This window comes from Haliotis rufescens, unplaced genomic scaffold (genome assembly GCF_023055435.1).
Source record: "Haliotis rufescens isolate VD_foot unplaced genomic scaffold, xgHalRufe1.0.p SCAF_6, whole genome shotgun sequence".
NCBI classification, from domain to species: domain Eukaryota; kingdom Metazoa; phylum Mollusca; class Gastropoda; order Lepetellida; family Haliotidae; genus Haliotis; species Haliotis rufescens.
This window is the reverse complement of record NW_025964334.1, coordinates 54,015,439-54,031,672: the sequence shown is the minus strand read 5'-3', so window position 1 is coordinate 54,031,672 and position 16,234 is coordinate 54,015,439. Positions and strand designations below refer to the sequence as shown.

The window sequence follows — 16,234 nt, the reverse complement described above, 5'->3', positions numbered from 1 at the left end:
GGACGTGTCTATGGTGTGTGCCAAGACCGTCACAATAGCCCAATCAGTGTATTTTCTCGATCAGCACATCCACCATCAGCTAGACCAATGTCAAAACGTCAACTACTCGTCTTCGTACAGATTTCATCAAAATTGTATTGACATGTTTATAGCCGGGTCCTTGATGTATATTAGATGTCAATCGCAGAACCTTTCATTTGTCAATGTGTCGAAGACATAGTTAAGATCAGTAAGGTGGTCATTTAAGTTCCCAGCAGTCTCTTGCCTGAAGATGTTGATGCCCCAACGCTACGTTTCGTGAAAATGAGTGACACTGATCTATTCATTGTATACGTATTTATATAGATGGCGACCTTTAATGTTACGAGAAGTGAAAAGACTCAAATGTCAACGTCAGAGAATAAAAAGTCTTAAGTATGTAGCGAAACATACATTGTACCATACATAAAAGAAAATTACTAATGACAATTATATGAAATGTCAGTGGTGACAACAGGGGTTCGCGAAAATGGTAACAGTGTCCTCTACCAGTGGCACTAGCCACTCACACAATTACCTCACTCACCTAAACACTCACTCTCAAAGTAATAGCTACCAACACACAGATTATGATAATAACAATCATTTTATTAGCATTAGAAATAATCAAACACGTCTTATCTCGTAAATGAACTTTATCTTAATCACTATTACAATATAAACTCATTAGGAATAACAGTTTATATAAGAAGCAGTTAACACCAGTTGTCATTAATTTTCGAGGTTTCAGTGACCATGGGATTTATCCATGCGACAAAACCTTGGGGGCAAGAACAAATGGCATAGCCCATATGTTCAGTTACGTGTTTGGTACTTTTATCGAAATAAATATATCTGTATCACTTTTTACCGAACCCGATAAAAACAATGTCATATCTTATTCTTTTATTTGGAATGGGAAAGTGGGAAATAAGGTTTGTTTCCATAGATACTCTCTTAGAACATGACATAAATCAATAGTTAAAATACGAGAGTTAATTCTATGTTTCTTATGAAATGGAAACCGCTGATAACACGTACTCTGTATGGAACTAACCTTTGATGTCCAAAGACACTACATTTGATCGATACAAACTATACATAATAACGTTTTGAAAATACAAGGTTTGGAGTTGAGCATTATATTTTAAAGAATAAGTAAAAGAACGTTGCTAGATTCTGACACTACATTCAAGTAGAAATGTAAGGTGTTCAGAACAAGACATACCGGTCGTTGATTGAGAACATTACACATCGATAAAACATTATAAAACATAATAAGAAAATATAGCTTTTCATTTTAACAGTTTCATAAACAATCCTCTACAATACCTCGAAAAAACCCAAAACTTATGCATTTACATGTATACTTAAACTATATTTCCGGGCAAAAGAAAATATTCACATATGCTTGATAAGCCTTATGATAAGGGTATTATTGTCGTGTTTCGGTCTCTGTTTTCAGCCCAGTAACGTTTTGACAAAAATGTTTTTGTTAAATCTGATTTTCAAGATATGCCTTCTTTTGCTCGGCAGGTGAGTTTGCTTCGTATCAGTCATGGGCCCCTTGTGACGAAGTGACAATCGAGTCTTGGGCGTAGCTCACTTAGTGGAATACAGGGGTTGTTGGAAAATAGGTAATGATGGATTGATTTCAATTTCATTTATGAGGTAAATCTGTGATGTTTCCCTGGAATCAAAGAGAACAACGTACCGCAATCAGCAACTTTACAGGATTCATCAGTGTTCACACATTATACCAATGATGAAATACTGTGGGTCTCTTGATTCTCACGATGTCTAATTCAGATTGTACATTACTCGCGCAAGCATGTCAGCATATATGATTCTATTAACATAATGAGTAGTATAACGATAAATTGCATTTTAATATCAATATACAATAATATGAAGTGTTGTTTGAACCCATTACTTACATTGTATCACTGCGATGTCATTGAAGGAAATATCAGTCACTAGTAACATGGATCCCCTTTCTCGGGAAGATTCAACAATAATAATACAGTCAGGGGTTCTTGGTGTTTAAGATCCACCGTTGTCACAGCTAACTATAAAAGTTCATATGTTTGCAACACGTTGTCTGAACCAGCAGACTAGAACAACATTGAGCAACGTTCAACAAACGTGGAATCTGCATACTAACACATCCCATGTATGCATGGTACAAATAACGAAGTGCCTACCTGTTCGTAAAATGAAACTGAGGGTAATCGTATGCTCATATACGTGACCAAGGGTAGCAATAGTTAGCACGTATCTGTGCCCTAGGCTGTGGGGCATTTAACTAACCCAGTATGTCTGTTGAAGAACTTTGTATTCCAGAGAACAAATCAACACAGATACCCTCTACTGAAAACATCTCTTTTCTCATATAATACGATTTTGCGTGACTGCAACAATACTTATATCAGCTAAAGTAGTTTGTATGTACAGTCGTCTCATCGAATGGTAACACTTGCTTTTATATTCATGAACTATCCACTACAAGTAATAAGGCCCCAAAGATAAAATAGACATTCGTCGTGATCGCTGCCTCCTTTTCAAGCAAACAATAATTGGGTGTACAGTGGTTGTTGGCATCGTGTGTTAGTGTTTATGTTGGGAGATGGAGGTGCTGTCATGATGGTGAGGTTGTTGGGGGTTTTCTTATAAGGCACACATTACAGTACTCAGCTAGAGGGTTTTCAATCTGGTTTCAACTTGACTCAGTTGCACCGGAATTCTTTATGGCATTGTCTATACACTGTGTCTGTCAGTCCTTCACTTTCGTCAAACTTCCCCATGTCACGATACGAACCTTTCAACATAGTTTTACCAGTGCTGGTTAATTTCAATTATATCCGTACCTAGACGGCTTTAATGTTTTGGCAAAATAGGATGTCCTATTAGTTTGTGCATCTTTAACTGTTTCGAGCTTGTTCGTGAGGCATAGGCTTCTCCTTCGGCATTTGCTACCACATGTCGTTACAAATAAAACTTTTGTTTCTAACTTGTTATCACGATACAATTTTCCAATAAAGATGTCTTTTAAACTCAAATCAATCGGCCTGGCTCCTGTTATTTGAGACGTGTCTATTGTAGGTTTCCAGTTTGTGACAGATTGTGGCAGAAATATCCAGTCCACCTGTTTCACCTTGTACACATAACGTAATTCCCAATGTGACGTCTTTCGAATTATGGGTCAGTGTGGTTCCTTCGTGTTTCTTCTTTCACTATCTTCTCCCTTGGTCACATTTGAATGTTTACGTGAGATTTTTTTCAGTTTTAAGGTATGGATATTTTTAAAAATCTAAGTGTTTCATAATTCATTGTTTGTACACATGGCGTAGTAAGGTCTAAGCTTGATAGAAAAGATTAGAATCTGCACTGGAATTCTTTTTTTACCATGGGTTTTAGTTATGTGTTATGATGTCCTCCCATTGGAGTAGCGGGATGAATGTCGTCTACACATATATTTCATGCATATGTATAAATAAACATGCATTAATAACGCCATAGTTGAGAGAAGAGCACTGCAAAAACACCTTTGGTTTCCAAGATAATATCACAATGAAGAAAAGATATTCCACATGACCTTTAAAAGTATGGTCAATGTTATTACACAGTAAGCGATACATGCGGATGAACATACATGTACCCCTGGAATCACATACACGTGGTCTTAATATGAGCAACGTCACATGACCTCTGTTCGCCGCCGTCAGAACTATGACGTTCGCCTAAAAAGGTATCTTTAGATGCAAACCTTACTCTCAGTTTGAATCCATTCTTATTTTCCTCCGTGATGATAACACCTTTGACTCTTTCATGTGAACTACTACTGGATGTGGAAGCAGGGTCTCTATGCCGAAAGGAGAATGCAGAGTGTCGTTTAGCGTTCGTAGCTTGATAATCCTCTGTCACCGACATGCACTCTGTCAGGCCGTTGCTCTTCAGACTTGTTTTGCGAATAAGCTTATCAGGACAGAAAACCTCCATTAATCCTCTTTTGAGCTTGATATTAAATATTCCATATAAAAGTGGATTTATAGCACTCTGTAACAATGCTATTGTTTCAGCAAACGCCATAACAGATTTGGGAATCGTGTACTTGTATTCACTGTACACACGTATTAAGGTCGTAACAAAGTAAGGAGTGTAGCACGCAATGAAACTCGCAATGATGCTAAAAGTCATCTTTATGGTCTTTATCTTAGCTCGAGGAATGGCTTTACTGTCCACCATCGAGCGCCGTAGAGTAAGGTTGCTTTCTTTCGATGCCGCAATGTCTCTTCCCTGTCTCCAAACGACAAGAACTACGTTGATATAACAGTAAGAGATGAATATAGCCGGAACCACAAGAATATAGGACGTCATGAAGGAAAAGTATAGCTTCCTCTGCCACCAGGCTGTGTAGCCTGCACTCGAACACTTTAATTTATGTGTTTTTTTATCCTCGTTCTGGAGGAAGATAAACATTTGTGGAATAGCCAACACAAACGCTAAAATCCACGAAGCCACAATCATCTTCTTAGCACGTGACGTGGTAGCACGGTACACAAGTGGTTGACAAATTGCCATGTATCGGTCGAAGCTCATTGCCGTTAGTATAAATGTCGTGCTAGCCAATGTCACGATCTGTATGTAGGTGAGAATCTTACACGCAGCTGGCCCAAGTACCCACTGTCCAAACGCCACAAATAGAATCTCAGTTGTCATAGTGCAGAAGCACACTGTTAAATCCCCAATAGCTAGATTCACGATGAAAATATTCACTCGACTGTAGCGTTTTCTGTAACGGCTGCAATTCAGCACAATTATTATAATAGTGTTTCCAACAAAAGTCAACAGCATTATAAAAAGAAGGGAGACGACTCTTTGAATAACATCCGGTGTCCATATTGGTTCCTCCATTGCTGCTCTCTGTCCAGCGTCTTTGCCCGTGATGTCGCTGCAGTTGGCGTCTTCGTTGCACATGTCCTCGTCACTCTGTGCAAGGAAGGCCATAGATGAGTATAGGCTGGTGTTGTATCCCATGGTGTCCGTCATTTTTCTGAAAATAGAGATATAAAGGTCAATGTTATGATAATGTTAACCTTTTTCTGTAAAGAGTTGCAATGATATTTCAAGTCTATTTAGTTGTAAATTGCTTGGTGTATACAGTTGAAGAATCTGGTTCCTCACAACTGAAACCTTGTTAAACCGGACCCCGAGTTAATCAAGGACGCACGCGTATATATAAAGTGATGCTGCCCCAAAACATAATCCCTTTGTCCACACTTTTACAAGGACTTGTATATCACGCGATATAAGGCCCAACGGGTTTCAAATGCTATGTGTTTACAATACGTGTCAGAAGAGAAGACTAATATCAGACAATGGCGATGTGAACATTATGAATACCTGGCTACCATGTGTATGAGTCACGCTATCCACCACTGGTATGTCTGGTATGATTTTCAACGGTGCATTCATAAATCTAAAACTATTTTGCTTTTGACATCTAATTGGATCTTTTGCGAGATAAGCAAGACTGATTATTCACTGGCTCTGACGTTTTACATTATCCAAGCTCGGGTACGGGGGTGCATGGGTGACTTCATTCACTCACTCACTCACTCACTCCAGGCCTTATTGTAATCCAAGCTAGCGTACATACACGTGTATCCTGTATCCTCTTCACCGATAACTCAAGGTAAGTAACTAAATGTAATTTGAGAATCCAAAGTTACTGGAAAAGTTTACTTGTTTCTTGAAAGGTGTTGAATTCCCCAATAGATGTGGTGCCGCACGCCATTCCGTTTCTTAGAGAAATATTTTCATGTTGATGTTCAATTATCAATGTTTATTAATTGCTGTGCTACTCAATGTTGAGTTTTCATTATATTTAACCATACAAATGCAAGCGGAGTCATTTTGCATGTCTTGAGTTTCATCGCCCAATGATTTTTCTAGTAACGCTATGTCATTCTGCTATATAAGTAGCATTAAACAAACATGGCGGATAGGCACCCGAAATCTGTAGGTGTACCTTAATATTACAGTTAGTAAGTATCTGAACCAATGGTATGGATTGTCGTCGTCTGTAGTGTTCTGGTAATATGGTTAGTTTAGAACTCAACTCAGTCTACTTTTCTTGTATTCACCTTGATATTATAATATTGAGCCAACGAACAGTGTGCATTTATTAAACGACAAAAATGTTTCAATGTATTTCCTGCTACGTACATGAATAACAAACAAAAATGTTAAAACGAAACATGATACTTTTCATTTCATTCTGACATTTATATTTCTTAGGAATATTTCGACTAAAAAAACTAGCTTTCATACATAGCACATTAGCTTGTCTCAGTGCACTTTACTGTTTTCGTTTTGATCGAAAAAATATGTTTTGGCATTATTCTGAAGCTTTTTAAAGTCTGTTTTACATTAACGTGTACTTTGTTATATTTCCTCCTCTTTATGGTATAGTTTGTAAAGAAAGTTTCTCACAGTGGCGTAACGTAAAGAACATTAAATGTCCGGACATAACTTTTGTGAAACTTAAGAGCAAGGGTATGGTATATATTGATGGCATATCTGGATTTCATCATATTCTGCATATCTGGATCATACCATTCTGCCGCACCAAGGTGCGCATCTCTACACGGCAAATTCTTTTGTTTAAGTTTATGGAACGGATTTGCCACTTTTATTTTGGACGACTGTTCCAAATCTTGGCCGACCATAATGTACGGACAGTAGACATCAACAGTGCATACAAGACGTTATGAAATGTTAAGTAGGTAGAGACACGCTGATACACTGACGCACTGCGTGTTCAGATGCACGTGAGGGCACGGGTGGCCTAGTCGTTGGGCACGCCCGGATCCTATGATTGTTGTTTCGAATCCCGGTTGGCCCCGATTATGTTTCTAGGTTTGTCAGCAACATACCCGTGCTCGTGGGTTTCAGCGAAGTGGTAGACGTCTGAGACCTGCATCACTTCGGGCTTTATGGCGTGGCCAAGGGACGCAACTCTGCACAGCGAATCGCGGCGCCTGAGACTACTGGGCAACCCCCCTTAGAGTGAGTGAGTATGGTTGTACACCGCTTTTAGCAATATTCAAGCAATATCACGGCGGGGACATCAGAAATGGGATTCACATATTGTACCCATGTCGGGAATAGAACCCGGGTCTTCGGCGTGACGAGCGAACGCTTTAACCACTAGACTACCCGACCGCCCCCTCTGAAGGTTAGAGCATCCTAACTTAATTCATATTTACTGAAGGGTGATGCAGTAGTTAGATGTATATATTTATCATAACACAAACACACATGTAGAACCACTCATGTGTACAGAAACACGGGCTTACATGGAATGAGTGTTTGCGTTAGTATAGATAACAGTTAGGAGCAAGGGACTAGACAGAGTTAGTTCATGTTGAGCACGCACCATCATCACGGGACTGTTATCGAACTGAGATCTAAGTCATGAAACATGTATTATTGATGTTGTCTAACAGTGGCGGTCAGTCGATAGACGCACTTGTTAACAAGCAACAATTGCCATTAGTGACAAGCTGTACCTAAAGAGGTGAACGCAGCCATGACTCCGACAGAAAGATGCTGATTTGTTGATGGATGTCAATGAATGCACGAGTTGTAATTTAGGTCGGTGTGCATCTATTTAGAGTATCAATTATTATGTTGCAGGGAGAGACCTGGCCTGTATGGCCGTTACGCTTTCTCTTTCAAAATAACGAGATTCTCAGAATAGATCCTTATTACGCAACGCGGCGACTTCTAATTCCGAAGTGACCCTGTTCCGAGGTCTTTTTCAAAATAGTTTTGAATGATGATGATATGGTTGTTTCAGAAATACACCAGCTGCTCAAGGCCATTATTCAAGTACATGAAACCTGACTATTTCGTGGGCTCTGCCATCTGCAATACATGTATAGGGTCAACTCAACCCTCCACCCCCCACCCCCCCCCACACCCCACCCCCACCCCCACCCCCCAATGGGATATCGGATTGTTCTTCATTACTTGTAAATGGATTATTTTGATTTTGTGTACAATTTGGATTTTTAATTTATCTTTCATATTCAGAAATAGAATGTGATTGGATTTGTTATCAAGATTATTCTGCAGTCACTGTTTTGTCAGAATCAATATTTATCATAAACCAGAACAAGAATTCGATATGTGACGTACTGACCGCCAAAGGCACTCAGCGTTAATGTGCTAGCTTATCTACTGTTGCATGATAAAATCATGTCACACATGATTAGATTAATTAGTATCGTCACAATAAATCGACGCGAACCTGTTAGCAAGTGCAAGCCATCGATTTCAAGTTTATTTGAACCGTTATCGTATTAATAAGTCTTCAGTGCATCTTCTCAAACAACAGTTCAGGGTCTGAATGACGTCATTCACACGTTCATATTTGTTTTGGCGCCACCTTAAAGAGTTCTTAAAGTGAATTCGCAGCATGTCAGCTTAATATGGGAGGAAAGCTCGAAGCAGTGAAATCCACGAACATGTGTTGACAAAAAGAAAATAATTAACGTGGTATCAGGGATTCGAGAACATGAACAGCGGACCCTGACACAGCTAGGGGACGCAACTTAGACCACCTAGCCTATTTCATCTTGTGACCGCCTCCGTGGTCTAGTGGTAGAGCGTCCGCCCGGAGATCGGAAGGTCCGGGGTTCGATCCCCGGCCGCGTCATACCAAAAGACGTTAAAAGATGGTACTTGTTGTTACCCTGTCTGGCGCTCGGCATTAAGGGGCTAAAACAAGGACTGGTCGGCTTGGAGTCAGTATACTGTGTCTGAGTAGGGTATTCATGTTAAACTGCCGCATGGTATCTCAGTGGGCTAGCACTATAAATCGGCATCAGTCCGGACTAGTACAAGCAGCCACACACACACATACACGTACATGCACGTCGCTATATAAGTGCAATAATCTTGGTCGCGACGTTAAACCCCATTTCACCTCACCTCACCTCACCATTTCATCTTGTAGAAATGAAGATATAAGAGCATTTGATATGCACCGATTGAATAAATGCTTATTGTATGAGTATAATAATACTTTTAACTATTACCATAAAGTTAGAATGATCTGATGTAATAACATTCCGATTTTCCGACATGTGCATTTTACGGATTCTCAAAGCTGATTGGTCAGTTAAGGTCATATGACACAGTGTTGTATTGTTGACAATGATACGATATGACGTCACAAATTGATTACATTACGTCATCTGAACAAAGTTGCGACGTGACGTGTCTCTGTAAGGGTGACATGTCATGCCTTTCGTCATTTTCTTCAATAAAATGTCAAAGATTAACACAGAATAACTAACCTGAAACTCGGAACTAAAGATTATCTTGGTGACTGATTATACTTTTTGAATGAGTGAGTGAGTGAGTTAAAGCTTTACGTCACATCGGCAATATTTCTCTTCTTGAATGAATGTTGTAAGTCCATCGACAAAGGTTAGGGATAAACATTCATTCACTCGGGAATATATTCCGTAATTTCTCGTAGTGTATCAAGGATATATTGGATTGTTGTGGTTTAAGCTTTGTATGGTTGACTCAAAGTGTTGGTAACAGACAATGGTTGCTGTCCACTGTAGAAAGTAGACTTAAAGACCAGATTATACAGGGATGGCACAACGACCAAACTATGTCATCAAGAGGACAATTTTTCTCTTGTATCAAACCAGAATTTGGCTTTGAACCCTATATTTATAAAAATTATATAAACTTGTTACCATTGACTATGTTAAGAACCCGCAATCACTCTCTATCTGCTAAGAAGGGACGATGGATAAATTAACCTACGTTGATAGGACCTGTCCATGTTGTAATACCTCTATCTGTGACGAGTTTCACTACCTGTTTGAGTGTACGCATTTAGAAACTGATCGTCAGCGTTATCTTAAAAAGTACTATTATGTCAAGCCCAATTATCATAAACTTCAACAACTATTTACTACTCCTAAAGTCTCGGTGCTAAGAAACCTCAGCAAATTTGTCTCCTGTATACTTAAAAACATTTAGTTTATATTCTCATACTTATAATCATGCGAATATCCTCTGTTATAAAATGACTTTCTTGCATTATGTCAGTGTACCACTGTGAGTGGTTAGTTATGGAATAAACTATGTCTGTGTCTATATGTCTACGGACCCATGAAGATTCCGGGGTAGAATAGGTCTTCAGCAACCCATGCTTGCCGTAAAAGGTGACTATGCTTGTCTTAAAAGGCGACTAACGGGATCGGGTGGTCAGGCTCGCTGATTTGGTTGAAGCATGTCATCGATCTCAATTGCGTGGATCGATGCTCATTATATTAATCACTGGATTGTCTGGTCCAGACTCGATTATTTACAGACCGCCGTCAACCAACCAACAGTAAATAGGGGAAACTACTTGCTCTCAATGACGTCAATCGTAGGTTTCTGGCATGCCCGAGGGACGCAACTCTGCATAGCGAATCGCGGCGCCTTAGACGACTGGGCCACCCGTGCCCCCTCATCGGAACAGAAACAATAACAAACATACAAATCACGTAAAGCTAATTGAATTGCATACAATTGATGATGAACTCTAAATCGTGAAACATCAAGTCAGTCATAACCCAAATGTCAAATTCAATTTTGAAATGACGATTTTGAAAAAAAATAATATTTTCGTGATTGAAACAGCACCATGCTTCAAGGAAGTAAGTATACCAAGGAAGAGTGTTAGATATCATCGATTTAAAATTAAAAGAAGCATTACATACGTTATTTAGCTGTTCCTCGCGGGTGATTTGTCGTCTTCATCTCAGAATTCACATTGGAAATAATATGAACTCCATCTGTATCTATTTAAAATGAAGCTCCTATTGTATCCGTAAACCGTCCAGGTGAATATTAATCATTCATACGTCCATATCAAATTCCTTATTGCCAGACGTACAAATATATCAACCATATACTTCTTCCGTCAATCCTGAGATCATATCATGGACTAAAAGTCAACATAATCACCAACACCAACTTCTAATCCTGTACTCAGAAGTTGGTTGACGACAACGACCGGTCCATCTTGCTGTAATCACGTTCTCAATAGAAGTGTCGTCGACATGCACCGCCGTGCCGTGATGAAGATCAATAGCTAAGAAAGCGAGACTACGCAGAACCGGAATACACCAAGCCTGCTATTGATTTGCAGGTGATTGAATATCTATTGCTTTACTAGATTGATATCACGGAAATATGTCTGGGGGTTGATTCAAAAGCGTAGCCTTTACCTTCCGTTAAGGAATGGACAAATACCTTTAAAGAATCAATTCAGCCAAGCATGATGTACGGAAGGGGAGGCATGTAGCACTGGTTAATATGTTAGAGTCACGCCAATATTCAGTATTTTCTGTTTTAAAATATTTATGTCTGTGTGATAAATGTCAATTCTGTTTACGTGATTAAACATACAAAATATCAGATATCAATATCCATTTGACGCCGCCTGGTAGTATCCAATCATTATACAGATTGACATAAATTTTCTGAACAGAAAGTACCTATTTATGACGATGGATTAATGCTCGATTTTAAATATGACATTTGGTCTTTCATTTAGTTAAGTGTAGGTTATGGAGGGAATAATAACAACGACATTTTGATTGTTTGTTTGTTGAAGAGTACTTCGTTTTCTTGATCATGAGAGCGTCCGTGAAGACATACAGACTAAACAGTAATATTAACTGAGGGTGTTGTATGTCATGCTGTCAAACAACAATCTCAAATGAAATCGTTTATCGCGAACATCACTATTTGATTACGATACAGTCGGAATCGACAACTACTCTGTTTTTAATTGTAGTAGAGATTGTTGTCAGATTACAATTTGTACCCATGGAAAGTTAAATTTAGGAATGAACAATCCTTTCAGACACTGGTTAGAAAGATGTCCATATGTGTGAAAATTTACTTTAAATACTTATTGCATTATGCTAATTTCAGACGTTTATATTGTTTTGGAATACCCAAGCTCATTTCTTGGCGATGCAGGCCAAACACATGGCAGCAAATAAAATAATAAAATGAAATTTATTGCTCAAGTTTAGTTTGAAAACTCATCCATGTTCACTCAGTTTCATGATACGGTTGACGGTGGCGTTTTTCTGATTGCATTCGAAGCGCAAGACAATCCTGCTTTAATGTTTCTTCAAAGTTTCGAAGCATAAAGCCATTGATGTTACTTTAAATACCAGCCTACTTGATCTCACGTTCAATGATATTTAGATCTCATTCATTTGGATCAATAACTTCATTGGTGGATTAAAACCAGAACCTTTCAATCACTTGCTAATACCTGCTGAATGGTTAATGTAGAAATGGTCAATGTTGACTTGGTTGAACATTAATATGTGATTAACCAATACAAAAACGGTGCCGCCATGCATTACGCCTATATTCTTGACATGATTAAAAAATTACTTTTATCCTTTAAACAAGCATATAATCACCACAACAGTAAACTACGTTTATTACGAAAACGCTTATAAGAAACTAATTGATATAACGAACCTATTTTTTAGTCCCGACCATTTGTGTATAAATGTATATATGCTTAAAAGGAACTAGGGTTATTACGAACGAACATTATCACTCAATCTTGTAAGAGGAAAATCGTTGGATGATGATACGGAGAAACATGGGCTTGTATATCACGCACACACACACACACACACACACACACACACACACACACACACACACACACACACACACACACACACACACACACACACACACACACACACACACACACACACTAACACACACACACACAGAGACACACACACAAACACACACACACACACTAACTAACACACACTAACACAGACACACACACAGACACATACAAACACAGAGACACACACACACAGACACACACAGAGACACACAGACACACACACTAACTAACACAGAGAGACAGATACACACACACAGACACATACAAACACAGAGATACACACACACAGACACACACACACACTAACACACACACACACAGACACACACTCAAACACACTAACTAACACACTAACTAACACACACACACAGACACATACAAACACAGAGACACACACACATACAAACACACACACACAAACACACACACAAACACAGAGGTTATCAAACTAGCGAAACACATTTGCAAACACATGGAACCTCACGGGATTGGACGCACACATGGAAGACCAGTACTGGACGTGTCTTCATCAAGCATAAGGACATCATTATTCCTGTTCAGATGCAGATAGTTTTCAGAAGTGTTCACGGTCGTGGGTACTCTGAATGTTTGGTTGCCTTGTTGGAGTGAAGACTTTGGACAGTTTCGCATCGATATCTCTCCCGACCAGCCAGCTACTCGACTTTGAGAAATACATCATGAGCTCACGCCATGCGGGGATCACATCCCCATTCGTTTAATTGACATACCGGTTGCTTGTTGTCAAGCGCAAGATATTCTACAATAAGAATGCGTGTGGTTGAGTCATAAGCTCCTTCCTACTCATTTGGTGTGTAAAATAAGAGCTGTATCCACATTTATATTTTCTCAACTTCGACCATGTCACTCATCCTCGTTACTGGCCACATGATCCATTTTCTTATCATCGATATCTGCGCATATTGGAATATAAAAGCATAATATAAAACATAATTATCTGTTCTTCTAAACACCTGATGTCGTGAAGTGTTTTGATGATATTTCACATAGCCTTGAAAATTAATACCGTCCTTTGCTATGTGTAAGAAATATTATCATGGTAAATACTCATCATAGTTCTATTGAGATATATAGTTTCCGTGAACTACTGACATTAAACTTCCATTTTATTATGGAGTACTAAGAGTGAGTGAGTGAGTTGTGTTTAACGGCGCTTTGAACTGTATTCCAGTTATATCCTAGTGTGTGAGCTTGATGTGGGAGGAAAGCCCGAAGTAATGCCGGTCTCGGACGTTTACTACTTTGTTAAGATCCTTGAAATCGGGTATGGTGCTCACATATTTAGAAAACATAATCGTAGCGAACCGGTATTCGAACTCACAATCATAGGTTTCTGGCGTGCCCAAGAAACGCAACTCGTCACACCGAAATGCAGCCACAGATTCCCCATAGAATACAAAGACCACTTAATGTTCATCCTATTGATATCAATCTGTGGAGGACTTTCATTGACAGTTACTCTTGCCACTAAACTGGACGTCCCATTGATAACATTCTGTGGAAACATTTGTACATACACGCTGTACTTCTGACCTTCATACTCACGTGAATACTGCTGCAGTGTGAAGAAAAACAAGCACATAAACAACGCATACTCTGTGTGTCGTGGGCGACTTAGATATGAAGGTTATGTTTATCGCTTGTCAACTATCATTTGGACCCAGCGATAGCATGCGGATTGGTCATTAAAGGGCAAGAGTTGTAGACACAATTACTTGATCATCTGAATTACTCTGCCCATTGCGATAACAGGTCGAAACAAAACGGAAATACATGGATAATAATGGTCCAAGAAGAGTCTTCCCATCAGCACCTTGCTTCGTATGTGCGTAGCAACGCCATATAGATTTGCATATTATTGACTCTGGTAGAGTGAATGAATTCCGTTATAAACTGTCAGTTCAATATTAGCTCGATAAGTAATTAGTTAATGATAGTGGCTTCGTTGAAGATAAAAATAAATGGGAGGGGAATTATCTCGGCCGAACCTCATCGTGACCTTTTGTATTCTATTTTGGGATTGACTCTGATAATGATGACAATGAATAGAATTAAACGTGCATACTATCCATTTCTCTACCTGGGAAAATATGACGGCTTGTGTTAATAATAATAATAATAATAATAATAATAATGATGATGATGATGATGATGATGATGATGATGATGATGATGATGATGATAATAATAATAATAATAATAATTTTGCATCAAAATGTGAATATATAATGTAGATTATGTAATGAATTTAATGAGACTGTCCAACATATTGTCGGTGGATGCCCAGCTTTGGCACAGTATCTTAAACGATATGATGGTGTAGCTCGATCATTTTATTACCGTCTTCGCCATGCTTGTTGTTTTGACACAGAGGTCCACCCATGGTACGACCCGGAATATGTGGAGGGCGTCCTGGAAAATGATCAATACAAAATCCTTTGGAAAAGGCCCGTATATACCCTCAGACATATCCAGGTCAACAAACCTAATCTTGTCCTTTTTGATAAATCCAATGAAATCATTCATATAATTCATATCATTGGATTGTCTGTACCTTTTGACAGTAATGTGATTGACAAGATTGAGGAAAAGCATGGCAAATATGCAGACCTCGCTTTCGAAATGTCACGCTTGCATCCCAAGTACCAAATTGCCGACTCCCCATTGTTCTCGGTGCCTTAGGTTTGGTACCTCCCAATATGTTGACTGACATTGGGAGACTACCCGGGTTTGCTTCCAGGAACACAGCCCTTCTGACAATCTGGGTAATGCAGAAGGCTGCAGTGTTGGTTGGAGTCTTCACATTGTCCGAAAAGTTCGGGGTGTGTTTGACTATGCAGCGTTTCCTGGGAGAAGTCCCATTCGCTGTCTGGGCTGCGTGTACAAAGGGCAAGGATCCTGAGCTGATGATGAGCCTAACCAGCCAGACTGTGCCAGGATGACCCAAACCCTCTTTGCTGCATTTTTATTTTAATCTGTAAATAATAATAATAATAATAATAATAATAATAATAATAATAATAATAACTCTGACTCGAAAGAAATGGGCTTCACACATTATAGCCATGTTGGGAATCGAACCCGGGTCTTCGGCGTGACGAGCAAACGCTTTAAACACTAGGCTATCCGACCGCCCCCATGTATAGTGACGACAGACCATAGATAAATGCTAGAATGTGAATGTACTCATCCACATAAAAACAAGCGAAAAAAACCTTTTCATAGCCCGAAGAAAGCAGATGCGACCCCTCCGACACCGACCGCATCATGAACATGCGCCCATCAATCACCATCAACATAAAACATCGACGACACAATTTGTTCGCGAAAAGCTAAGCGCACCCTACCCCACAGGTGGCACACCCACAAACACACGCAAAGACAAGCCAATTGTCCATTTGAAAAACAACAACTCGGGAA

The 16,234-nt window shown here is 39.2% G+C and overlaps 1 protein-coding gene across 1 annotated transcript in view; it reads right to left on the bottom strand.

The window, feature by feature from the left end:
* Positions 1 to 636: 636 nt before the first annotated feature.
* Positions 637 to 16,234, bottom strand: part of LOC124138181 (gonadotropin-releasing hormone II receptor-like) — a 48,574-nt gene continuing 32,976 nt past the window's right edge. The window contains exon 2 of the mRNA XM_046504712.2: positions 637 to 5,071. Coding sequence (XP_046360668.2) covers positions 3,685 to 5,067 — 1,383 coding nt within the window. The 5' untranslated portion in view covers positions 5,068 to 5,071 and the 3' untranslated portion in view covers positions 637 to 3,684. The remainder of the gene's footprint in view (positions 5,072 to 16,234) is intronic.